Genomic DNA, 27,686 nt, shown 5'->3' with positions numbered 1-27,686 from the left:
TTTACCAGCCAAAGCTCTTTGGACATACAGTACTAATTTTATCCGTTAGGTGTCAGTACTCACTTAATGATTGTGCTCGTGCTCCCGACACTTCTCTTTCTTGCTGTTGTTGTGCATAGGCTTGTGCTGCGTTCCTGTACTTCTTGTCAACTCGTTTTTTCCACATATTTGATTAAAAATACGGACTTTCATGGGCTAATCAGCATATTCAGCATACTTTGAGGTGTCTATAAATGAAAATACTGACAGTACAGATTAACAGGACAAATAAGATAAAGTTACTCCTTGGTGCTTTAATATCAAGTTAGTATATATATATATGTAGTTTTCATCACAGCTTTAAGTGCAGAAATGTGCATATGTTATTTAGTACATATTATACTAGCCAAAGTGGAAAACTTCCTCGGGCGAGACACCACAAAGTTACAGTGATCCTCGCTAAAAGTCCCATTTTGTCAACTTTGTGACTTATGAGTAAAGCCGCTAGATTACGGATGTACCCTGAAGGCAGCATCACTGTGGCTCACACGCGCACACGCTATCAACATGGGAAAGCGAAATGACAGCGTGCTGGATACACGCAAAGCCTAACGTTAGTCTGCTGGAATGAGGACAAAATAACAAATACATTAGTGGTGTTGTTTGTTGAGGTACCGCTACCAAAATGGTGAAGGAGCAGTTCAGAGAGACAGATGTGGCCAGAAAAATGTGAGTAACGTTATAACAAGACTGGGAAGTGCTGCTAGCTAGCAGTAGTTAGCTCTTCGGTTAGCCAGTGTCATATCAGTTTGCAATGTGGCAAATATTGACAAATTGTCTAGCGTTAGTACGTGCATATTATACTGCACTGGAAGACACCGTTGCCCTACCAAACTGTTAAGTTGTAGCTAACAATTCAGTGGTATCAAGGTTAACTTGAAAGTTGATGTTAGTGAAGAGACATTTGTTTCAAACACAGTTAAAATGTAATAGTCTACCTAATATTGTTTGTTTTATCGCCATATTAACTTAACTTCACGAACATCGATCAACGCATTTAGTGTCCACTTTTATTAATTCCTACTCCTCAGTATAGGTTATCACGTTGCAAGTTTGTGGATAAATGTGGCACGAAAACACATGTGTAAACCCTAAGCAGTTGGTTTGGTTTCCCTGACCAGTGAGAAGTCCTGCAGACATAAGAAAGTAGATATTGGTCTGTTGTTATCACTTTGAGATATTAACCCTGTGAACGTCTTTGCTTAACTGTTCATCTTTGTCTACAGAAGCCACATCTGCTTTGGGATGAAATCTGCTGAGCAGATGCGTCAGCAGGCCCACATCCAGGTGGTCAGTAAGAACCTGTACAGCCAGGACATGAATCACACTCCACTGGCCTATGGAGTGTTGGACCACCGTATGGTACGCCATAAACTCATTCATGATTTTTATACAGTACATCCCAATGACTACAGCTTCTTTATGTTGATGTTTCTTCTTTTTGCTTTTATGTTTATTTCAAAAAATCACTTGGCACAATACGCAGTATGCAGTATATAGTATAGCGCATGTAATTTACTTGCTGTTGCACACGCACACACTCTCTTCCTCTCCTGCATACTTATTCATCCCCCACCAAACACACACACTCTCTTCCCCACTACACATTTTAACACATTTTATCAGAAGTATTTAACACCCATCACTTATGTTCAATGTACTTATTTATCTATTTACCACTTATGTGCAATACTGCACTTGCACACCAATGTGCAATATAATGTATATTTGTATATTTCTCTCTCCTTTTTATTATATTTCTCTCTCATTTTATAATATAGTTTAATTGGAGCTAGAGTTCCATTTCACTGTCTTCGATGTTGCCATCTGCTGTGTTGCTGTACAAGTGACAATAAAACCTGTTGAATCTTGAGTGTATTGTAGTTACAACATCACTCACAATAATAACAACACTCACTCACACTCACACACTCACAAAACTGGCAAACAACAGCCTAACAATGTTATTTTATCATTCCAAAGAGCATGGAATACATGTCTTTATGTTGCTGTATATGTCAGGCCTCAGATATAGGAAAAGTTCTTGTTATGTGTGTAAAGACTTTTTCAGATATGTTTAGAAGGACCTCTCAACTTGATTTCTGCTGACTGCCATAAAAGAAGATGGCACTTGCAGATCTATGACAAAGAGCTTTAACTTTTATTTGTGTTAGTTGGGCTACCAAACAATCTAATTGGATTGGAGTCCATATAAGTAGGAACAGTGAGATAGCTGCACAGTCTTTTACTTTTGCTTTTTGGGGGAATATATTTAAGTTTTAAATCGAAGGTTTAAATCTTTCCATACAGAATCTGTATATACAACTGATTTAGTTTATATGACATGGAAGACATCAACAAAATTACAACTCGTGTGGACATAGCTCTGTAGGGATAGATTACATCTGTGGGACTACTATAATGTTACCTATGTACAGTATGCAGGGCTTAAAGTTCTCAGGCACCATGCCTGATTTCAGGCATAGAGCAGTTTTAAATTCATATAATACTTAATTCAATCCATTGTATACATTTCCTCCTGGACAACCTTTCAGGCTCACAAATCTTTTCTTGCTTTAATCAATGTACCGATGTACCCATTTCATATACCAACACTGTATGTAGCCATATGCAATTCATTCCCCTGATCTCATGTTTCTTGCAGGGAACCAGTGAGAAAGACAGACCGTGTTTGACATGTGGGAAGAATCTCGCTGATTGTTTAGGACATTACGGCTACCTGGATCTGGAGCTGCCATGTTTTCATGTCGGCTATTTCAAAGCCATCATAGGAATCTTGCAGGCAAGTTCACAGTCTAATGTTATTATTAACAGTGCATATGAAATAACAGATCCTACAGCAACACATGATATTTAAAGGATACATCATTAAAAAATTAGATGGTATATATTTTAAAACAGTCATCATTTAGAGACTCACACCTGGTGGTTTACTTTAGCATATGATCAGCATTATCTGTAGGGAAATTTACCTTTAGTTATAATGCTCATGCTACACTCTGTGTTAGAAGAGGCAATAATACTGCTTCATTTGAACAAGATACCTCCATCTGGACTACAGCAAGCAAAAATCAATTAATTTCTTAAGGTGTCACTAGAGTATCAAAATTTGAACTGGTGGAATTATGGTGAATAAGTGTGTAAATCAAGTAATTAAGATTTTTTTCATAATTTGACACAGTTTTTGTATATCATAGTTATATTTGTTTTTATATATATTTATATATAACATTAATATCACAAAGTGATGCTCCATAATTTCACCTTAAACAATTTCGGTATTGGTGCAAGACATTGATTATTTTCCCTCATTCTAATGTGGTACTTTTGTCCTGTCTCCAGATGATTTGCAAGACATGTTCGAGCATAATGCTGACAAAAGAGGAGAAACTGCAGTTCATGGATTTCTTGAAACGACCCAACCTGGCCTATCTCCAGAAGCGTGGATTGAAGAAGAAGATCTCTGATAAATGCCGCAAAAGGACAATCTGTCTGAATTGTTCAGCTTTTAATGGTGAAAAAGAGACATTTGCAATTCTGATATTTGCTTTTTGACACTGTGCTCTGTGATATTTGGGAAAAACCTGATTTGACTCATTTGTCTCTTCATCTTCAGGACCAGTGAAAAAGTGTGGCCTGCTTAAGATTATCCATGAGAAGTATAAAACCACTAAGAAGGTGGTGGATCCTTTTGTGTCAGAGTTCCTGCAGTCCTTTGATACTGCCGTCGAGCACAACAAAGTGGTGGAGCCTCTGCTGACACGGGCGCAGGTGAACTTTGTACACTCTTTCACATGGTGTTATTTAAAGGAGCAATATATGACATTTAGCCCCACTAGATGTTAGCAAACAACTATTTGCTATGTAAAGATATAGTGGAGTAAAGGCGTCCTGAGCAGAGAATGAAGTCACACTCCCTCCGAGTGTCTTGTAATCTGAGCTTCTCTGTTCTTTGTTTTGGAAGCCTGTCTTGGCGCATGTGCATGTTAGTGCATGGGGGTCCCTCCCTGTCCTCCCCGTGTCCATCTTCAACATGGCGGCCGGGTCACATGCTTTCTCATACTGCAGCTAGATAGTACACTGAAATATGTTTCTGAAAACATTTGAGGTGAGAAATAGGCAAAGCAGTAACAGAATCTTGATTCGTATTTGATCAGCTCTGCCTAATTTGACAATTTGATCTGAGTTTCATGAGCTTGGTGTGTTGAGCTGTGTGTTCAGCTGCTGCTTTATTTTATTTATTTATTTTTTTACAACTTTTTTGAGTAAATGACGCATGAATTTGTTTTGGTCTGAGATGCTGGTGCTCTAATGCAACAGCAAGTGGGGCTGAATGTTGTGTATTTACCTTTGATGTTGTCATGGTCACATGTCATGTGGTATGGCCAGTGACGAACTTCCTAGTATAAAAAGCTTGGCTGGGTATTGAAATACTTTTGATTACCAAATTGTAGAAAAACATGATGTTAGTCTTGAAACTAAAGTATGAAAATAAGTATTGTACAGTTTCACAGCCCTAGGCGAAGGCCCTGGTATATTTTGCCTCACAGTTCATTATCAATTCCTCTCTAGGAAAACCTGAACCCTTTGGTGGCGCTGAACCTCTTCAAGAGGATTCCCCAAGAAGACATTCCCCTGCTGCTGATGAACCCTGAAGCAGGGAAACCTGCAGACCTCATCCTCACCCGCCTCCTGGTGCCTCCTGTCTGCATACGACCCTCTGTGGTCAGCGACCTGAAGTCAGGCACCAATGAGGATGACCTCACCATGAAGCTCACAGAGATCATCTTCCTCAACGATGTCATCAAAAAGGTTGGTATTTATCATCTTCTATCCAGTATGAAGTAGCTGGGTATCTGCAGGACCTAATCAGACTTGTGCTTCTAGTTTGAGGACAGTAAACTTCAGTGTTTTTTAGCAGCACAAATGTTTTGTTCACAGCATTTGATTAAAAGGTGGAGCTAATGAAATAATGATCTGTGGTGAGCCATCTGTCCATAAGCAATTCATATGATGAACCTTAAGCAATGGAAAATAACATTATTTCAGATTCCAGCAGCCTCCAGATAGAATAAATCACATTTTCTGAGCGTACAGCTTCTTAACAATACAGTTAGAGGGCCAAATCTGGATCCTCTATCATCTTAAAAATGATGAAATCTCTCCCCTTCACCTTCAAACTGGCTCATTTCAGTCTCTGAAGTGGCACTCAAACACTACACTGACTTATTATTAGACAATTGTTGATTATTTTAAAGTTAATCATCAGCTTAAAGAATAAGTCAAGTCAATTTTATTTATATAGCACCAAATCACAACAGAAGTTATCTCAGGGCACTTTTCATATAGAGCAGGTCTAGACCGTACTCTAGAGACCCAAAGTTACTCCATGAGCAAGCACTTGGTGACAGTGGCAAGGAAAGGGAAGAAAGCAACAGGAGGAGAGATGAATGATCACAAAAATGCTGGAGAGAGAAGATGCTGAGTTAGTAACATGCATTAATGTGACATGAATGCATACAGATAGAGAGGGAGAGGAGGAGAGAAGCTCAGTGCATCATGGGAAGTTCCCTGGCAGTCTAGGCCTATAGCAGCATAACTAGGGGATGGTCCAAGGCAAGCCTGAGTCAGCCCTAACTATAAGCCTTATCAAAAGGAAAGTTTTAAGCCTACTCTTAAACATAGAGTAACAACTATGACATTTCTTGAATGCAGTCATCAGATATTTCATGAAGACAGCCTACAGTAACAAACTCTTTTGCCATCCAGCATCGTATGACAGGGGCTAAGACCCAGATGATCATGGAGGACTGGGACTTCCTCCAGCTACAGTGTGCCCTTTACATCAACAGCGAGCTCTCTGGCATCCCCCTCAACATGGCACCTAAGAAATGGACAAGAGGCTTTGTGCAGAGACTCAAGGGGAAGCAAGGTATAGTGTATATTTAAACCTGGGATGTCTAATTTTGTCAATATTCAAATTTTTGTTTTGTTTTTATTTATATTTCAGTCATTTTGACACAGTAAACAATTAAATGACAACAGGTAGTTTAGATTTAGATACTAATTTCATACTTACTCACTCATACACTGTATTAGAATGTTACCGGCCTGTGTGAGCTGTGACATCAATTGATTTATCTGTCAAAGACAGAGGTAGACTGATTAATCTACTGTGATAACTCAGGTCGATTCAGAGGAAACCTCTCAGGGAAAAGAGTGGACTTCTCAGGCAGAACTGTCATCTCTCCTGACCCAAACTTGAGGATCGACGAGGTTGCTGTCCCCGTGCACGTAGCCAAAATCCTGACTTACCCAGAGAGGGTAAGCACCGTTCAGTGGCTACAACAAATACACTTTACACAACCATTTCCATGCCAGTACTGAAGTTACACCATCTCAATTTGGTACCATGTTCCAGGTTAACAAAGCCAATCTCGAGCTAATGAGGAAACTTGTGCGCAACGGTCCTGACGTTCATCCTGGTGCCAACTTTATCCAGAATCGTCACACACAGATGAAAAGGTGATGCTCGTTGCTTCTCAAACGAAAATTAAAACAAGTGCTTATGTAATGTGGTTCACCACCTAAAAATGAATCCTCTCTCTCTGTCAGGTTTTTAAAATATGGAAACCGTGAGAAGATTGCTCAGGAGCTGAGGTTTGGTGATGTGGTAGAGAGGCACCTGATAGACGGCGATATTGTCCTATTCAATCGACAACCCTCTCTGCACAAACTCAGTATCATGGCCCACATTGTAAGTTGTTTTTTTTTTTTGACAGTTTTTTTAACACCTATACAAACCTTAGTAGAAACTTGAAATCTGTCATTTCTTTCAAAAAGACATGCTTATAAGCAAAGGACATATGGTTTTGACAATATTTTGGTAACTTCTCACCCTACAATGTTAAAGATTGTAATTTTATGCACCACAAAAATGTCTTTATTATTTGCCATAGCTTTCTTTTTCTGGTGTGCATACCAACACAGGAACAACAAATGCATATGAATTTTGATAATCTAGGATGTTAACAATATGTTGTTATGCCAAAATAGTTTTGGTTTTGCATGTTTTCTTAAATTGTTTCACATCTCATTATTACTTGTAATGAATCCTCCACAGTTTGCTTGCAAAAGCAATTTTCAGGCTCAGTGCAGAGTACAAAAATCACTGCTTTGTTGAACAGGAAAGATGTAAAGAGGTTTCTAATAGGGCTGAAAAACTGAAGAAATCAAAGCAAAAGTAAAATTGGTATGCTCTTTTATGCTCCCATGATAATTTGAATTACCCACTGAACAAGAATAAATATCTGTTTAACTCAAAACAGGCACAGGTACCGTACGGAGATCTGTGACAGATTTGAACAAAATAGATAATTAAAGTTATTTTCTGTGCATCAAACTGCTTTCATCTGTACCTATAAACCAAACTAAATGAGTTAATGTTACAGGGTTTGAATAAACTGTGAAAGCACTGGAACAAGTTGATTTATTGTTATTCATGTTGGACATCTAGTCGCTTCTTAATGTATGACATTGATTTTTCACAGGCCAGAGTCAAACCTCACAGGACATTTCGGTTCAACGAGTGTGTGTGCACCCCCTACAACGCCGACTTTGACGGTGATGAAATGAATCTCCATTTACCTCAGACTGAAGAAGCCAAAGCTGAAGCCCTGGTCCTGATGGGTGTATGTATCATCACAGCACAAAGGGTCCATACAGCGTACACACACCTTCAGGCATTCAGCAATGAAAAGCTGTCTGCGGGAAATAAGTTGTTTATAAGAAATTGACAACAGATTGACACAAATCATTATCTTTTCTTCCAGACAAAAGCTAACCTTGTCACTCCAAGAAATGGCGAGCCTCTGATTGCTGCTATTCAGGACTTTCTGACAGGTCAGTGCGGTGGTGTGTGACAGCCAATTGTAGTGCTCTGTTTTTGTATGATGTTAGGCCCCTTGTGCTTTGAGTTACAGTTTATCATTGATAAAAGGGAAAATTGTAATTTCCAGCACATGCATATTCCTTGAAAAGCATATATGATGTATAATGTGGAGGAGAGCTCAGTGATGGTACAATAAAATGTTCATGAATTCATTCATTTTCCACCTGATGGGGGCGCACTTCACCTATATTTGAAATAGCCAATATATTTCATTTCCATTAACTTTATAGCATATTTCTACCTTCTAGCGGCCTACCTCTTGACCCTGAAGGACACCTTCTTTGACAGAGCAAAGGCCTGTCAGATAGTGGCGTCAATCCTTGTGGGCAAAGATGAAAAAATCAGGATCTCTCTCCCCCGCCCGGCTATAATGAAGGTACTTCATTGTGGTGAGCTTGATACTTACCTCTGTGTTTGTGTCCTGCCACTAATATTTTGCTGTTTATCCATCAGCCCATGGCTCTGTGGACGGGCAAACAGATATTCAGCGTCATTCTGAAGCCAAGTAAGGAATGTCCAGTCAAGGCAAACCTGCGGACCAAGGGCAAACAGTACTGTGGCAAGGGAGAGGATCTCTGTCACAATGACTCATGTGAGTTTCTTTTGTATAAATGTCTACTGCAGTATACATGCAAAATGAAAAGATTTTATTCGATTGAGTCATAAAGTTTAATGTTATTACAACCTTAATTTAATCAGGTAATCTCGTTGTGGAGATATCTTATGCAAGAAAGACTAGAGTACAGCAGCAGAAAAATATAGAGGGGGAAAAAAACCTTTTTATGCCTTTCATAGTCAGAAGTTTTAAAAAGGTAAATGACACATTTTAAGGTGTTTTTTTTATTACACTTGGTTTTGAATCATCAACTTGGACAGTGATTATTTTAATCAAAGCCGTGTGTCATTCACCTTTGTTGTGTTTCTATTCTGGGACCTGATGGCGTCATTTCTTCTCACATTTTCCTGTCACGTTCCCAGTCGTGGTGATTCACAACAGTGAGCTGATGTGTGGAAGCATGGACAAGGGCACCTTGGGATCTGGGTCCAAGAACAACATCTTCTACATCTTGCTGAGAGACTGGGGACAGCTGGAGGCTGCCAACGCCATGTCCCGCCTCGCAAGACTCGCTCCGGTGTATCTTTGTAGGTGATCTCCAGGGCTTTAACAACATATTGAGTGTCTTACAATGCCCTCAAGATTTAGATATCTGTCAGTCTCAACAGAAATGTGCCCAGAAAATTCTGACACTAGTATTTTAGTACACATTAGGTCATTTTAAATCCTTAGTCAGCAGTAAACAATTCTATTTAATTTTTTTTTTACCCTAAACTTTCAGCCAATCGGGGCTTTTCCATTGGCATTGGAGACGTGACACCTGGCCAAGGTCTGCTGAAGGCCAAACAGGACCTGCTGGATGACGGTTACCAGAAGTGTGATGAATACATTGAAGCTCTGAAGACTGGCAAACTGCAGCAGCAGCCCGGCTGCACGGCAGAGGAGACCCTGGAGGTGGGCGTGATATATTCACACATGAAAAACATGAACATATATGAGAATTTACGTGTGTCACCTGGATCCTCATTTAGTTAGCCACGTGCACACCACACCAGGCATAAGCTTTTTCATTTAATCTCTATTTTAAACTGACACCTTCCTACGACAAGTACTGAAAATTCACACCAGTGGTGACTCATTGGTGGTGTGACTGACTCTGACATCAACTGCAAATTTAGAAGAGGCTAAAGAACTGGTAAAAGATCTTGAAAATGAATGGAAATCAATTAGTCGGTGAGCTTAATTTCCTTTCAGCAGTAGCTGAGCAGAGCTGTGATGTTAAAAGAACAGATTGGCTGATATAGAAATACTACCAAAGACCAGCTGCCTTGATCTTGAGTAGAGCCTGACTGATAAATCGGCCAGGTTGACATTGGCTTAGTGCAGATAGATTGCCATCGACGTTTATATCAGCTGATAAGTAACAAAAAATTGCAGTAAAGAAATGCAAAAGACATGTTTAACTATGACTGTTACATATTTTGTTCACCAGAGAGGACGGACAGGTGGATTTTGCAAACAAATATTCAATGCAGAGTAAAAAAACTCAATTTTGATAGACCCTTAGATGTATTTTCACCTGTTAATCACCAAAATCACCCTTACTGGGCTGCACCGTCATCAGCTGCTTTAAAATAAAATCCTCATGTTCTCGTTTATGATGAGAATCACTGCATAGTTATGTGTCCTGGTCACAAAGAAGAGAATTTTAACCTTACATCTTCATATGTTTCAAATGTTAATTAAATACAATTTTATCTGATCACAATCCAAGAAATGATGGATTGAAAGTTTATTGATTTATTATCATTAACGGGAAAATTCTTCACATACTGCAGTTCAGGCGAGGGCTGAATAACTACACAGCACTTTTGAAGTCAGACAAAAGTGCTATGTAAATTCTCCCAAAGCTTATGTCATAACCAATTTCAGAACATCTACATTCATATTCACTACTGTCATCCATCAGAGGGAGTGATTGACAACCATCATCAATTCAAACATTGGTGTTTTCACAGTCGGTGAAAAGTGAAAAGTACATGGTTAATATCCTGTTTTTTGTTCAGTGTTTTCCATCCTTTTTTAGCCCAAGGTAGTGTTATATGAATGGTTGGCAATGACATTGTACTATGTGCATAAGAAAAGAAAAAGGTTTCAGAGGGATTGCAGAAGGGTGTGGATTGAATGACTTGTAGAAGGATAAGCAAAGCTGTTTCAAAACACTTGTAGAAGATCACAGTTTTTGCGTGTGTGGTTTGACCTTTGCAAACTACGTTTGTGTGTCAGCATGCAAGGTTTAATTTTGTGTGTGTTTGTCAATAGGCTCTCATCTTGAGAGAATTGTCAGTCATCAGAGACCGAGCTGGCAGCGCCTGCCTCAGGGAGCTCGACAAGAGCAACAGCCCACTGATCATGGCTCTTTGTGGCTCCAAAGGTAAGCGAGCTGGACAGGAAACTTGACTAATAATGAATTTGTAATTTGGTTCCATATATTCTTGAATATAAGATATTGCTGTGAATGATGCAAAGTTATTATGTCAGGATAAACACCTTGAGATGTATCATTTAGTTTTGGAGGCAGTAGTCGAAACTATCATTTTAGGATTTTCCTTTTATCCTTAAGACTTTGTAACTCTGAAAGCAACCTCCAAACAGAAGTAGGAGGTTGTCACCTCAGCCACTTAAGTAAGTGCACGCTGGTATTCAAAATAGATTTATTTGGAGAAATAGTCAAAGGGACATTGGGTGTATGACCTCTATTAAAATCTCTGGAACAGGCCCCACCTTTGACTGTGGTCTGTGGTTCAATACAAAGACCTGTGCGGTAATGAAAGATGTAGCTCTGTGGATGCTGCTTAGAAAAAATAGTAATATGAAGAGTCCTCCATGAGTGAAAATAGACCTAATAGTATGGCCCTCACTGCAGTCTACCGATATTCACATGCTAGGAAGTGTCTGGATTTTTCTAGCACTTTGTAGTCTTGTGATATAAACAAACAAGTGATTAATCAAGAGCTTTAGAGAAAAAAAGGGTGTGAGATAAGAAACAGAAAGGATGTAAGGACATAAGCCTGACTACACAATCAGATAACATTAGGGCAGTCAAACTTTGTCAGGCCTACAAGCACCTTCAGCTTAAATACTTTGATAGTGAAAGAACAAAATTTCTCCCAAAAAAGTGTGGTTAAAAATATATACAGAAATCTTTGGATAGGAGAGAGTCTAAGAGATCGGTGTCAGTTTGGCTGAGCGTGCGAAAGATAACACAAATTATAAATACTTAACTTGTAACCCCTGCTCCCTGACAACATGAGTGTGGTGTCTCACAACGGGGAACATTCATTGTGAGACACCAAAACAAATGTTTTAAAGAGAACAGCAATTCATCGTTGCCTCAGACAGTCAGTCAGGACTCCTTTTACAGATAGAACAATAGTTAACAAGGTATTAAGAAAGGGTCATCAGCAGCTGCCAGGACAAAAAGACTTCTCTTCCTAAATAAAAGGCAACCAATGATAAGTTTCAACTTCAGTGGCCAGAGTCATCGTAATGATTTAGTTGTTTAGATGAGTGTTCAGCTCTCCACAAAACGACAAAAAACACAATGGAATAACACATTAAATAGCTAGTGGTTTCAATTAACTTTGACAAACCGTGCAACTCAATGGCGTATATAACATTAACCTAAATGTCAGCCCTTGATAATATATCATCGTTATCTTTGAAGCTGTCACATGACCGTCTTATACTATGAAGTAGGGCTCTTTATTTTTAGTTTTCACTCTAAAAAAAATCTTCAGCTGCAAATATTTATTTCCATTCTTGATTAATCAGTTGATTAGTTTTTCAATTAAGTCTATAAAGTGTCAGGACACAGTGAAATATGTCCATCACAACTTCCCAGAGCCCAAGGTTACTTATTCAAATGACTTGTTTTGTCCGAATAGTCCAAAACATAAAAATGTTCAGTTTATGTCATCCTGGTAGCCAGGTGGTTAAGACACATAACATATAATCGCAACGGTGGACCTTTGTTGCTTGTCATTTCCCTCTCTCTCTCCCCTGTTTCCTGTCTGACTCTACTATCACTGTCAATACAGGCTTAAAAATCTTTAAAGAAAAAAAAAGGGAAAGAATTGTAGGAAATATAAAATTCTTTACTTGAGAGGAAGTGAAAATAGTGAAGGTTCAGCTTTCTTTATCGACTGATCATCCCAGCACTTTTGCAGGGATCTTTGTACATACTGTTTCTTGTATTTTCATAATTATTCATTTTTTTGTTTATGCACCTTCTCTCACTTTTTCATTTGTCTCCTCTGTATACAAACAGGATCCTTCATTAATATCTCTCAGATGATTGCCTGTGTGGGCCAGCAGGCCATAAGTGGCTCTCGAGTACCCGATGGTTTTGAAAATCGCTCCTTGCCTCACTTTGACAAGCACTCAAAAGTAAGATGCAGTTTATTTATTAGGGCCTGAGCACCGAATGGTGCAAAGGCTCAATTGTATCTGAAGGAATTATTATTATTAGAGCCCGAGCACTGAGTGGTGTGAAGGCCCTCTTGTAATTGAAGGAATTATTATTCTCTATTATTATTCTTCCAAAAGAAATGCATTTTTTAGGGGCTAAACATGCTCAAAAACGTATGAAACTTTGAACTTATGTCAGAAGTTGTAAAAAATTTCAAATTTGAAGCCCCTCCATCAAAATTGACGTACATGAACAAAATTTGGTAGGGACATGTATCAATCCTCTTGGAGCCCTAAATCCAACAGGATTTTGAATTTAATTTGTGATTCTTGTGCAGATTTTGCCATTTGCAGGTGTTGTTCTAACAAACTCCTGCTAGAGATTGAACCCGACAGACTTTAAATTTGGTCAATGTCAAGTTATCAAAATCTTGAGTTTTCATTGAACGCTGTTGATGAAATTTACATGCTGTGGTCTACACATGATATACAAGGACAAGACTGTTTTGAGTCTGTTCATATTTCTGATTCTTCAAAGATCATATATTGGAGAATAACAAATGAAATGGGGTTATAACATTGAAACTGGATAAAATCATTGTTTTCTGCACACACACATTTCTAGCGTACGAAACCTTCTTAATGGCTCAACAATGATTTTTCTACAGCTGCCTGCTGCTAAAGGCTTTGTGGCCGACAGCTTCTATTCTGGCCTGACGCCCACAGAGTTCTTCTTTCACACCATGGCTGGTCGAGAGGGTCTGGTGGACACTGCTGTGAAAACCGCAGAGACTGGATACATGCAGGTAATGCCCCTACGGTTCACACCTGTTGCAAAGCTGATATCACATGGCTGAATGAAAGTGTGTGCTTATCTGAATGGAATTTGCTAATACCAAAAAGTGTCCTTGTCAAATAAAATGAGATAAGCTGCAATTAATGATCACTTTCATTATGAATTATTCTGGCATTTACTTTTTCAATTATTCCATTAATTGGTTCATGTATAAAATAATGAAATAATGACAAATGGTGGAAAGTGACCATCACAAGTTCCCAGAGCCCAAAGTTGATTCAAATTACTTCTTTTGTCTGACAAACAAAATCCAATTTCAATTTAGTGTAAAATAGTATAAAACATGAAAGCAACAAATCCTCACATTTGAGATGCTGAAACCAGTGAATTAGGCTTTAGGCATTTTTGCTCGATAAATTACTTAAATGAGAAATTAATTATCAAAATTTTTGTCAATTCATAATCATTTTAGCTCTACATGAGGATGTATGCAAATAAAATATATGCAAGTTGGAATACTGGAACATTTGTTTAAAATGGTTGGAGGTCAGATTTCAGATAAACATAGACACTGAATATCCTGTTATATACCTGTATGTCACCCATGATATCATTTGTGTTCCTACGCGTGTTTGGACAGAGGCGTCTGGTAAAGTCCCTGGAGGATTTGTGCTCCCAGTACGACCTGACAGTACGAAGCTCCACTGGCGACATCATTCAGTTCATTTATGGTGGTGATGGTTTGGACCCTGCTGCGATGGAGGGAAAGGATGAGCCGCTGGAGTTTAAGAGAGTCCTAGACAACATCCGGGTGAGTTAAATCGGGAGCGGACAGTTTATGGACTTGTTTGGCCTCCCATTGTTTTTTTCCCTTTTATTGTTTTTTTTTTTCCCTTCACCCCTTTACACATGAACACAAATACATCAATACACGTACTACCAGAAGAATAGTTTATTTATCTCAACTCTGCTCTCATATAAGCTTTACATAAGCCCTCTTGTTACTACACTCATATCCAACCATAGTAATTGTCATTCATGTATGTATGTTTATGTTTGGTCTCTTACGTCACTATCTCAACTTTCATGGACAATTTGTACTGCACACTACTTAGCATTCGGTATGTTAATGTTTTGTCTTTTGAATAAAAGAAAAACAAATCCGGAGAGGTAACCAGAAAGTCATTGATTCATTTCCCAGATTGATTTTGTTTGTTCCACTTCATTAATGCAGGTTCAGCCAAACAAGACTGGATGAATAAAGCTTTAAAAAAATCCATCTGCCCAGTTGTTGGTTAGGCTGGAAGATGAGCAAGAATTACTAGGAAAAAAACATGAACCTATTGTTCAAATGGATGTTTAACTCTCATCCATGGCAATCTGCTTTTCCTCAATGAGGTGATAATATGTTTTTAGCCAAGTATACAGATGAATGCACTGTGTATGTAAACAGTAAATGTTGTGATTCACAGTATCATCTTAGTGTTACCTGGGCTCTAATCAGTTCCAAAAAGTTCACCCCCTCCAAACGTTTCTGTCCATTAAAGAGGACAAAGGATGGATGTGTCATCAGCCCTGTATAAAAAAAAAAAATGGACATTCATGGAAAAAGCCAAGTTTCTCTGTCTAATTGCATAGGCTCAGTGTAGCCTAAGGGAAGCCTTTTAAATGTGTGTGACACTTCATATATGCCAAAGCTCTGGGAGAACAAAAACCAGTAAGAATATTGTCCTACTGTGAGAAGCCAACTGCCAGCCAGAGGGGCAGATCATTAGCAGAGAAACTCTACATGTAGAAACACAGGAGCTAAATATCTGTTAGGCGTGTGGTGTTGATCATGAACAAAATGTGTTGCCGTGTGTTAACTTTGTACAATAGTAAGCGTGTTATCAATGCTTAGTCGGATGACGGACGCTACAATTCTGGGAACAGAAAGTGTCTGCTAGCAGAGTGAGACTTCTGTCCTCTCTCTCTCTTCCTCTCCCTCTCTCTCTTTTACAGCAGTAAAACAAACCTGTACCTTCAATTATGATCAGTTGACAAACACAGGATGCTGATTTTTTTTTTTTTTTTTTTTGAATTAACGTCCTCATGTATGTTTATTAATAATAAGGCAGAAATGTATATGGGAACACAACTGTAAAAACTGAGGCTTTCAAAACTCTAATCAAGAAAGGATTGACTGTATTCTCCAGGTGTTTTTTATTGTTATTGTAAGCAGTCCGTCATTGGTGTAAAATGCCACCTGTGTTTACTATAGTGAGCTTGGTTTCCTCAGCAGAGAGCAGGACGGAGGACAGATGTCTCACTCCACTACTCTGTGCTACTCTCTGCACTGACACTTTCAGTTAATAATTGTAGCGTCCGACTAAGTATTGATAACATGCATAGTATTTTACAAATTAGAGTTGTTTTATTCGATGAACATGGGGCGGTGATACACCTAAATGGGTTTTATTTACATTTTAAAAAGAAAAGCAACATGACGGTGTATAATCACTGTGTATCATCAATCACACCTTGGAAACCCTGAGTGACTGTGGTTATTGATAACAGAAGCATGTTTACAAGAGCAGATTGATCCCAGAGGTGGTGAGCTCCGCAGGAAAACCCTCTGCTGAATGCCAATTTGTTATAGGTTTGGCAAAGAAAGATGAAGGTCGGCACACTGTAGCTCCCTTAGATGCAGTGTATTAAGACATCCACTAGTTCAGACTAAACAAAATATACACAGTTAAATAGATCATAAGCTCCAGTCACATGACATCATACTTTCAATATGGCTAGACTTCTAAAAAGATGTCCCTTATTGTTAAATAGGAGTCTATAATATTCAACCCTTAGGTGTTTGCCCAAATATGAAAAATAGGACAGGGTACAACCATGTCATACATGAAATAATGCAGATATTAATAAACAGCACAGGAATGAATTCATACCTGGAGAGAACATGGCAACAATAAATAATCACAGGAATGGTCTGATATTAAAGTCCTCATTCAGACCCCTTGGTGTGAGAGTATCCAGTGTATAATTTCTGGAGTAGAGAGTCAGTCTCATCTCGTCTACCAGGGCATTTAATAGCTTCGATACCGATGTATCTGAGAGTGAGTAAGCTGTGCTTGGCTTTTTTAAAATTATTGGTTTGGCAAGGAATTTTTAATTTATACAGCACATTTCATACACAAATGTAAGTTAAGGTGCTCATACTGGGACAGCAATACATGTATTGGTCTGTTTGTGTTTGTGTGTCTCTGCTCCATCTTTATCAAATGATAGTAAGGCAACTACCATCCATCTGCCAAGAGGTCTGATTACTTGTAGTCGTACTGGCAAATTTAGTGATTTATAGTATATGTTAACAAAAGTGCCAGCCAGTGAAGGGACATCAGAATGAATATAATGAGATTAATGTTCCTGTTCTTGTAAATAGGTAATTTTCGTACTGTGTTTAGGATGGGATAGTTTCACATGCATTTAGGATCAGCTATCGGAAGCTGTTAACCCTTGTGTGAGGGAACTGTTGACCTGCGAGTGAGTGCTTCAGCCGCATTGCCTCCTATTTATCTGCTTTTTATTCTCTCCACTCCCCCAGGCGGTCTACACGTGTCCAGACGAGCCTGCACTCAGTCAAAACGAGCTGGTCCTCACTGCAGATGCCATCATGAAGAGAGCTGACTTCTTGTGTTGCAGAGACAGCTTCTTGGAGGTAACCTCACCAAAGTACAATCCTGTATATTATAGGATCCTTAAAAAGCCTTAAAAGGCCTTAAATTTGATTTTTGTCTTAAAAGGTCTTCATTTTTATTTTTTTTTAATTATGAAGGGTGTTTTCATGATTTTGAGATGGCTACATATTTAAATATCAAATCTGTAGTTCTCATGTCTCAACCAATATACTTGGTTTTCCACAGGCCGACACAGGCTCTTGCGATTTTCCCCGAAGGTATCAGAATTAAGGAAGTAAATAAGTCATTTACTGATGATGCTAAGCTAAAGACAGCCCCAGGGGCCTTCAGGGAAGAAGAGGTCTTATTATCTCTGTGTGATATTTTCTAGAAGCTGGATGGTACTATTTGTCCCTGTTTTTTGTGCGGATTCACAATGACATACATGCGACATACATCGACAGAGAGAAGTGGTGACTGCTTCAACAGGGTTCTCCTGGAAATTTGATGGATGGATAGATTGGGGCAGTGGTGGACTAAAGGTTAGAGAAGCGAGCTTGTGACCAAAGGGTCGCTGGTTCAGTCCCCAGGACTGGCAGGATAAATCTGGTTGGGGAAAGTGAAGAAGCAGTTCTTGCCCTTCCCTCATTACCACCACTGAGGTGCCCCTGAGTATGGCCCTTAACCCCAACTGCTCCAGTGGAGCTGCTCAGTGGCCAGCAGATCAGACTGTGGTTATACTGGGCAGCTTCCAGGTATGAATGTGTAACTGTGTGAATGTGGTCAGGGCTTTTCTGAAAGAGAGAGCATTGCTCTCAGAGAAATCCTGTAAATAAATAAAGGTTAAAAAAACAGAGACAATCAATAATGTTTTGATGTGAAATGCTCTCAACTGTTGTAGTTTGGTAGATACAGTATATATATGTGTGACATACTGTAAGCATTTATGCTCTAATGCGTCAGTCTAGGAAATGTCACAGTCCAACGAATAAGCCAAAGTTAAATTTATCATTTATGTTCATGAGTTGCTGACTGCAACATGTATTTGGAGGAAGATTATCAGACTTTTTTTGCTAGCAGAGCTACATCATCAATAAATGATGTACTTCTGAAAACATACTTCAGATGCGTTCTTGAGAAAAGACTACACCACTGATGAGTTCCCAATCATGAATGTTAAAAACCATTGTGTTGTCTGAAGTGCTTCTGAAGGTTATCTCAGAAAAAACAATAAGAAAGTACTCTATGCTGGTTAAAGCTTAGTCTCGTAATAGGAGTTTTTGTTTAGTTTTTGTTGACTTGTTTCCAATCCAATTTTCAAGATAGACCTGGTCAAGAGGGCAGCATAACCAATTTATGTGCATCAGAGCTGGTCAGTAATATTGTATTGCATATTTCTTTATCATTTTACACATTTCTGTTGTTTTACTGTAGGATTTTGAGCAGACTACTTAAAAGCGAACTAAAATTTAAAATGAAGGTTTTATTTATTTAAGACATAATAAAGCTGTGGATATACATTTTATATCATGATTGTTTTAAAGCATGTCAACTATCCTTAATGCACATTCATTCTGCTGTGGAATGTGAATGAATTTTTTTTGGCTTCCCATTTTTGAGGCTATAAAAATGAAATAATATCAAGGGCTGAAAAAATATGAAAACATAGGATTTTAACAGAAATATTTTTACAGGCCTTGGTTTTGGGACCCATTCATGATATAGACAAGGTTTGAACAAAATCTGAGACGATGCTGCAACAACCTTGTCTGATTTGACACGCAGTGACCCCTATGAAAACTTGTGTTAAGGTTTTGAAAGTTAGTTGTATTTTAATAGTGCTGCAACTGTCAGCTCATATGCTATTAAGTTTTTTTTTTTTTTTTCACTGTGTCAAGAAACTTTTTAATTTATTTCAAAAACAGCATTTTCCATTTGTGGGCTGACGGTGCAGTAACAGTCTGCTTAATGGTGCAGAGAGAAAATCTTTACATCTCTAATGGTCGTGGTGCACCACTTCCACATTCCATGTAGAAAGAAAGATTTTAAGTGTATGTTTTGACATGATGTGTAGTGGGTTTCTAAAAAATAATTAGGCTTAATTTAGAAAAAAACTGTTGAAAATACTGTATGAACTGAAAGCCAGTTACATGCAGTTAATTGTTGTGCTGGCAGTAATACCTGTGACCCTCTCCCCCTTTTTGTGAAGGAGTTAACTGATACAGGCTCAGAGAAGTACCTGGAGGTATAGTGACCAAGCATGCTGGGTTGTGGTTTTGAGAATGGTGTGCCAGTGAGATGTGGAACCGATTAATGATTATTAATCAAGATCAATTAATTGAGACAGTGTTGTCCTATTACAATAAAACAGCCTTTGTCACTGTGCTTAAATTCACGCTCTGACATCTGACTGCTCTGCTGATTGGTTGCATTCTCCAGACCTTATCTGTGATGTCTTAACAACTGCATGACAGTGTGTCATGTGTCAAACAGTTTGATCACACTTCACTTTTTGTTCTGAAAGATGTCAATGTGCCTTTGAACTCAACCTTTGAAATAATTAAATTCTTTCTCACCAACTGTAGGAGATAAAGAAATTTATTAAGAGCGTCTCAGAGAGAATCAAGAAGACCAGAGACAAGTATGGTATCAACGACAACGGCACCAGCGAGGTAAACAACACACACCTTGGATTAATGTGCTAAACCCAGAAATGCTAATGTCTTCGGCTATGTTAATTAAAACTTAATTCCTCGTTTCTCTACTTTGTATTACAGCCAAAAGTTCTCTATCAGCTGGATCGCATAACCCCCAAACAGCTGGAGAAGTTTCTTGAAACCTGCAGAGACAAATACATGAGGTAAAAGACTCCCTGCTGTGTTTTGTTCTGAGGCTCATAAATGGTAGCTTTTAAAAGGAACAGATGGGTTTTAACCTAATTTCACATTGATTCTATGTCTCCGCACACCCAAAAAGTTGTGTTTCCTGCTGCATTTAGACATTGATCATTGAAGTTAATTGTAAACTACATCGTTTTGCACTGTAGGTAGCTGAAAATGTGCCTCTGGTAATAGAAAGTCAAGAGAAAAATGGAAGAAAACACAAATAAGCTGCTAATTTTGTGCCAGAGTCCCATTAAGTAGATGCCATATTCTGTATTTCTTTACATTTTGTTTTGTTGTGGTTTTTGTTTTGTTTTTTAATTAAGGTAAAACTGATAAACATAGAACAAGAAAACAAAAATAATGATCCCTCATTATGTCCTTTTGTACTGTTCTCGCTGATTCTGTCAGGTGTAGGAGATTTATATTGAGTGATTGACTTGTTTTGTTCTCACATGAACGCTTATCTATACTGTTGGCTGTTGACAAGATGGTAATTTTTGTATGATGACCGCCAAGTCAGCTCAGAGACTGTTTATCATTCGTTGATTCGTACAGAGCTCAGATGGAGCCGGGCTCTGCGGTAGGGGCTCTGTGTGCCCAGAGTATCGGAGAGCCTGGTACTCAGATGACCCTGAAAACTTTCCACTTTGCCGGCGTGGCATCCATGAACATCACTCTCGGTGTGCCTCGCATTAAAGAGATCATCAATGCCTCCAAGAACATCAGGTGAGGTCAAGATCTGATGTGATATATAATTACAGAGATGTTTTTGTCTGTCATATGAGCAGAGGAGAAAAAGAAGAGGCTGTTTCATCCTTCAAAGGGGGCTACAGGCTTTGTCTTGATGTCTCTGGGGATTCATTGGATATTATTGCTGCAAGAACTGATTCATTCACTGATTCACTCCCACCTTGGTTGAATGGAAGCAATTGTCAGCTTTGACATTTGCCGCCAGATATCACTTTTGTCTTTTTTTTTTTTAGGGAGGTTTGCAGCTCAAAAGGGCCTTAAGCCATTGTCATTGAAGCATAATGCTTGCCTGAGTCCATGGCTTAGACAGTGAATTAGTGCATTTAGCAAACATTGTCTTTGTATTACAGTAATTAATACATCCCTAATTTGTTTGAATAATCTATAAAGTACTCTACTCACCACTCAGCACCCCTATAATCACCGCTCATTTGGATGTGGAGGATGACGCTGACTTTGCCAGGCTGGTGAAGGGGAGGATCGAGAAAACTCTTCTGGGAGAGGTACTCAAGCTGCATCATACCTTTAGACACCTGTCTTTTTTCCCTTTATAAATAAATCAGTGCCTTTTAGATATAAGCATTTGTCGAAGAACACCAATAATTACAAAAGAGGAACTGTGTCAGACATGAACAAGTTGAAGTACTGAGCTGTGATAAACGCAAGGTCTCATGTTGTCCTCCACAGATTTCCGAGTACATAGAAGAGGTTTTTCTACCAGATGACTGTTTTATCCTGGTGAAATTGTCACTGGAAAGGATAAGGCTGCTGCGACTGGAGGTACCACAGTTTTCTTATTTTTACTGGCACAATGTATGAATCTCTCAATAGTAATTCTGCTTTGAATTCAATACACTTCTTTTTACCCAAATATCAGCAATTAACTTGAGTACAATGTTATTATTACTAATAGGAAAGACACCCAAATCTACAAAAGTTAGACCTGAGTTATAATTAACCCTAAATTACCCTTTAAAATTACACCATGTACATTTTGAGAGAGGAAATAACATGTTCTTCCTCTTACAAATTAAAAGTTCAAATCATAAAGCAATAAAACACACTCTTGTTAAATACAATGCACTCAGGAGTTTTGCTGCTAGAGCCTTACTTGGTCTGTTAAGACCAATAATTTATGGCGGCTAATGTTAGCAAACTTAACATAAATATTGTTGCATAACTGACATTACTGAGTCAGTTTTTGACTCATCTCTACGTGTGTTTAATATAAAACAGACAAACATTTTAATGGCTTTATCACAGAAGTAAAATGAGATAAATGAGCTGGTGAGGTACAGATTCCTCAGTAATGGTGCCATGCTGCTCACTCACAGTCAGGTCACCTAATGGTGATGTCTTTAAAGCAACTGACTCGAGAGAATCTCGAAGTGAGATGAGGGGAAATTCCAAGTAACATTATCCTGCTGTCCTGTTCACCAACATAGTCTGGCTTTAATGTATGGTTAGAAAGAACATTCCTGTAGAGGATATATGGAAGCAGGGGGGAAAAATACATTTTAATTGGAATTTTTTTGCCATGTTTACAAATGTACCATGAATAGGCATCCCTGTCCTTCATCCTCTGCCCTGCAGTCCTTGTTCCTCTTCATAATGGGTCACATGTGACCGTTTTGCACCATTGCTTTAACAGCAGCAGCTACAGCATGCCCTCACAGTTAAAATGATAGAAAATGATAGATGAACAACAATTATTAACTATAATTATATCTAAATTCTAGAGTTGTGCTTATGTGTAGCAGGGTAAGAATAACAATGGAAGCTTTGCCTCTGATTTCTTTTTTTTTGTCTTTCAGGTAAATGCAGAAACGGTGCGTTACTCCATCTGCATGTCTAAACTACGAGTGAAACCGGGAGACATCGCCGTGCACGGTGAGGCTGTGGTGTGTGTGTCTCCGCGAGAGAACAACAAAAGCTCCATGTACTACGTTCTGCAGTCGTTAAAAGAAGAGCTTCCTAAGGTGAGAATCTGGTGTGTGAGTTGGTGAAAAACTGTCTGTGAAAACACTTAAGGGCCTGATTTATTAAGAACTCAGCAGTTCAGAGCAGAGCATTTAGAGGCGGAGATGGTGTTGATCTGGATGTAAATACTGAGGTAAATGCAGCAAAACACATACTTAGATGTCACAAATTGCGTGATGTTAGTAAATCCAGCGGAATACATAATCACTCTCTGTTTATATGTATTACACTTCTATTATTTGCTAAATCCTCCCTTAAATGCTTATATAACGAGGAGAGAGGTGCACGTTGCAGGCACTTGCACAAATGACACACAAACTGCGACTCCAGCCTGGAGCCCGTTTCACCAAATATGCAAACTGCAACTTGCAGCGTGAGATCATATCCTCTTGCATTGAATTTAACACATTTAACTTGATCAAAAGAAACATCATACTTGCGACTCACGTGTGAGCAATATAGAGGACTGTGGGATTCTTCATTTGTGAATTAGGGCACTGGCACCATTTGCAATCTGTGTGTAAGAAGTGCTCGCAAATTGCTTTTGTGAAGCAAGCTCCTGGTGTGTCTGCTTGATGAATGCACCACATGTGTTTGGGGCAGAATGCATCACATCTGTGCCTGAAAAACAGGTGCTAAAGCTTCAGTAAATCTGGCCCTGAGTTTGTTTTGTACATACAAGATTTACCAAATTAATGAGATATTTGAAATTTACGTGCAAGGCTGCTGACTTCTGGAAAAAGTCAGCTTATAAAATATAACCCACACCCACCCTCTTTTTTTTGCTCTCTGTCTGACGTTGTATATGCTACACCATATACATATTTCAACAGCACAGCGAGTAAGGGAAAATAAATAAACAAAATTTTACTAAGCGATACTGTGCCGCTTGGTCCCATCATGGGGTAAGCTTTGTAGTCTAGACTTATCTGGGAAAAAGTATATAAAGCAAGATGTGAAGGAAAGGAAACGTATGAACATATGAATAAGTAATAGAGATCCCTCTGTAGCTGTTCTGAATGAATAAGAAAACAAAAACATAATTTCAAGAAAAATGTAGGACCAGACATTTGTTGGTTCCCACTTCTCTCTTCTGTTTTTTTAATTTATGGTTTAATCAAGAGAAATATTGGTAATGAAAATAATTGTTCGTTTCAGCCCGAGGAAAATGTCTTTTCCTAAAGCCTTGATTATTAACACTAGTAAGATGGAAACTATGAATATCTTGTGCTTTATGTTGATTTAAGAGGTGTTCCTAAATTTGAAGGGTTCCAAAAATGTAAAACTGGAGCCCTGTGTTAGTTTCTTCTTTCAGCTATTGACATGTTTCTTTTCTCATCTCTCACTTGGAAGGTGGTGGTTCAAGGAATACCTGAGGTTGCCAGAGCTGTCATTCACATTGACGAACAGAGTGGCAAGAGCAAGTACAAACTCCTGGTGGAGGGGGACAACCTGAGAGCTGTCATGGCAACGCATGGAGTGAATGGAAGCAGGACCACTTCCAACAATACTTACGAGGTATGAGTCAAGGGTGATTTAAAGCCAGTGGCACTGTAACTTGGCTTAGAGCCCTGCATTCGTCCTTATTTTTCGGCACTGCATCTGCTCTACATCTGTCACATGAATTTTAAGACAGAATTGATAGCCTGGACAGATTCTCTTCTGCAGGCTGACCTGCTCTACACGGCCTGATATCTTAACCAAGGAAAAGAATTCAGGTCAAGGCAATTTGTGTGAGAAATAGTTCAAGCAGTAGCCTACTTTCTGGCTACTCTCATCAAGAATAAATGTACATATTGACACGCATGTTCACGTCAGTCATGCAGGTGTATTGTGCTTGTTTCTACACACATTAAACTGATGAGAAACTATTGTCAGCTGAGCAGTTTTAAATCATTTGGACCGAATCGAAGTCAAGTCTCAAGTCTTAGAGATGTGATTGGCAAGTCAAAAAGCAAGTTTATCATTGCTTAGTGTGCCAATTACACTAGTACAATGGCCAAAATCACATCTAATACTCTTAGCACTACTCTAATAGCAATTGGTTTTTGGGGTTTTTTTTCTAAATGGACACTGTGAATTAAATGTCCAGTTGCAAGTAGTGAATCAAAGCACCTCTATGTATGTGCCAAATAATACAATTCAAACAACAAAACAACTCTCAAAGTGAAGGTTAAAGTAAGTTTAATGGTGCAAAAAGCCTCATGGTGAGTTTCTGTCTGTTTGGGATACAGAAGTGTTTTCTTTTTTACACATCACTGCTTCATTTTTGATCTGAACACATCTGTACTTTGTCATTAAAACCAGGATCAGTGATCCTGGATGTTGCTACTAACATCTCAAGCAAACGCTATAATGATTAGGCAGTGGAGGGATCAGAAACTGCTTTACCAGTGAAGAAATAAGCATAACTGGAACCTAGTATAACTTGTTGACTGAATTTCATTTTAAATTTGTTTAAGTTCAGTTAAATTGACTTGCTACTGTTTGTTTAGAGGGGAACTCCACTCCGATTTTACAAATTAAAGTCTGAGCTGCTAGCCTCATCTCTGCTTGAGGCTAGCTGCTCTTCAGTAAACAAAATTGCTCCCAGCAGTCATCATCTGGTAAGAAATGATGATAAACACTGGACTGTCCACGTGTTCTCAGGAGCAGCTTTCTGTTGCGTCTGACTCTCTCTGATCTCTGTGTGATTTATTTACTGTTTCAGTATGGGCTCATTGACATTTCTGTCTTTCTCTGTATCTGCAGAGACTCTTAATCCAACCAGTACTTGATGCTCACAAGCCTTTTTGTGTTTTTCCAGGTTGAGAAGACCTTGGGTATTGAGGCTGCTAGATCGACCATCATCAATGAGATTCAATATACAATGGTGAACCATGGAATGAGCATTGACCGGCGGCATGTCATGCTTCTAGCAGATCTCATGTCCTATAAGGTATGACTTGTAAAAAAAAAAAACATTCATACAGTGGATTCAGAAAGTATTCAGGCTCCCTCACTTTTTACACACTTAATTGTGTTGTAGATTTCATTTTAAATGGATACAACTGCCATTTTTGCACATCAATCTACACTCTATAACCCATAATGACAAAGTGAAATTTTTTTAGAAATTATTGCAATTTGATTTTTCATAAATTTGCAAAAAAATAAAAACATGTTTTCACTTTGTCATTATGGGTTATTGAGTGTAGATTGATGGGCATAAATGGCAATTTTATCCATTTAAAATAAAAAAAAACAATAACCTGTGCAAGAAGTGAAGAGGTCTGAATACTTTTTGAATCCACTGTATATGTCCTCAAAGTGTTTGTGTTTTTGTAGTAAAAAAAAGTATTTTTTGCTTTATTGCTTTAACATATACTGTATTCTGTCCATAAAGGGGGAGATACTTGGAATCACCAGATTTGGTTTAGCCAAAATGAAGGAGAGCGTCCTCATGCTGGCCTCCTTCGAGAAAACAGCTGACCACCTCTTCGATGCTGCGTACTTTGGACAGAAGGACTCAGTCTGTGGTAAATGGATGCTCTCTCTCTGTAATGAAATTGAACTTTACTCTTCATGACTTAAGTGGATCATAACATTTTCCTGTGCTCCTGTTTCAGGTGTGTCTGAGTGCATCATTATGGGGATTCCAATGAATATCGGAACAGGACTGTTTAAACTCCTACATAAGGCTGATAAGGATCCCTCTCCAGTCAAAAGGCCTCTCCTCTTTGATAACGCAGACTTCCATATACCTCTGATCACATAGCATCGAGGAAATAAACAGGGAGGGGGGGTGTTTGAAGTAGTTTTTTTTTGTTTTTTTTTCCAGAGCCACCTATCTACAGATATTTTGAGATTATCTTCAGCAAATACAGAAGTGCCTGCCAAAGTGTCAGATAATTTCCTTTTGGGGGATCTAACAGAAAATAGGATTGTGTCTCCTTTTTTGGCGTGACACCTCGTGCTGATGCCACAGACTGTGAAAGAACACTGCGTTTAATTTAACTAACTTCTCAGCATGTAACAGATGGTAGAGTTGCTTATTTCAGTTTAAACATATTAGGGTGATACAGAAAACTTTATATGCTTTAAACATTTATTATCTACTGCTCTTCTAGCTTTTTTACTTGTTTGTAAAGCAGTGTGTTTCCTCTGTTAAGACATTACATAATCTTCTGTTCCTTCAGTGTAATGGCACTGATCACTGTGTGAATGCTAAGTTTTTGGCAGTGTTTTCTATGTATATCATGTCTATGTTATATAAACAAGTGTACATCAGACTGAAGAAAGATTACCTCTTAATCACGAAGCTGACTTGCTCTCTTCTTTGGTCCCTAAACACTGTTTTGCATTATAATTTGAATTGCTTGTTCTTCAGCAAAGGAGCCTCCGTTCGCCAAGACCATAAGACTGTTTTTCATTCACATTGCAAAAGCCACTTGAGGATATAAATCCAGTTTGTCATTTCTTAAAAGGATTTGTTTTCATACAAGAATATGATCATCAGGAGTCCCTGTATGAAGGCTATTCATATAATAATGTAATAAATATGTATATAATAAAATAAATGATCCTGACA

The 27,686-nt window shown here is 38.5% G+C and overlaps 1 protein-coding gene across 1 annotated transcript; it reads left to right on the top strand.

Annotated features, from left to right (window-relative positions):
• The first annotated feature begins 497 nt into the window (after positions 1–497).
• On the top strand, positions 498–27,416 carry polr3a (polymerase (RNA) III (DNA directed) polypeptide A). The gene is made up of 31 exons (XM_042397663.1): positions 498–708; positions 1,266–1,401; positions 2,705–2,842; positions 3,403–3,574; positions 3,677–3,831; positions 4,633–4,872; positions 5,830–5,992; positions 6,248–6,384; positions 6,482–6,585; positions 6,676–6,817; positions 7,611–7,751; positions 7,893–7,962; positions 8,260–8,387; positions 8,465–8,603; positions 8,990–9,154; positions 9,349–9,521; positions 10,890–11,001; positions 12,898–13,016; positions 13,706–13,843; positions 14,474–14,644; positions 17,429–17,542; positions 20,087–20,173; positions 20,279–20,361; positions 20,942–21,112; positions 21,546–21,639; positions 21,824–21,916; positions 22,951–23,115; positions 24,470–24,634; positions 25,923–26,054; positions 26,502–26,634; positions 26,725–27,416. Exons 1-31 carry the CDS (start codon positions 665–667, stop codon positions 26,871–26,873), a joined length of 4,173 nt encoding a protein of 1,390 aa, XP_042253597.1. The 5' UTR covers positions 498–664; the 3' UTR covers positions 26,874–27,416.
• The last annotated feature ends 270 nt before the right edge of the window (positions 27,417–27,686 follow it).

Source organism: Thunnus maccoyii, chromosome 20 (assembly GCF_910596095.1).
Source record: "Thunnus maccoyii chromosome 20, fThuMac1.1, whole genome shotgun sequence".
NCBI classification, from domain to species: domain Eukaryota; kingdom Metazoa; phylum Chordata; class Actinopteri; order Scombriformes; family Scombridae; genus Thunnus; species Thunnus maccoyii.
Note: the sequence above shows the minus strand (reverse complement) of the source record. Positions and strands in the feature narration are given on the sequence as shown.

Excerpts from the sequence above, each read along its gene's own strand:
- polr3a (XM_042397663.1), top strand. The coding sequence starts at position 665 with ATGGTGAAGGAGCAGTTCAGAGAGACAGATGTGGCCAGAAAAAT. Across the intron at positions 7,963-8,259 it reads TATTCAGGACTTTCTGACAG|CGGCCTACCTCTTGACCCTG; the intron begins GTCAGTGCGGTG and ends TCTACCTTCTAG. Across the intron at positions 9,155-9,348 it reads ACTCGCTCCGGTGTATCTTT|CCAATCGGGGCTTTTCCATT; the intron begins GTAGGTGATCTC and ends CTAAACTTTCAG.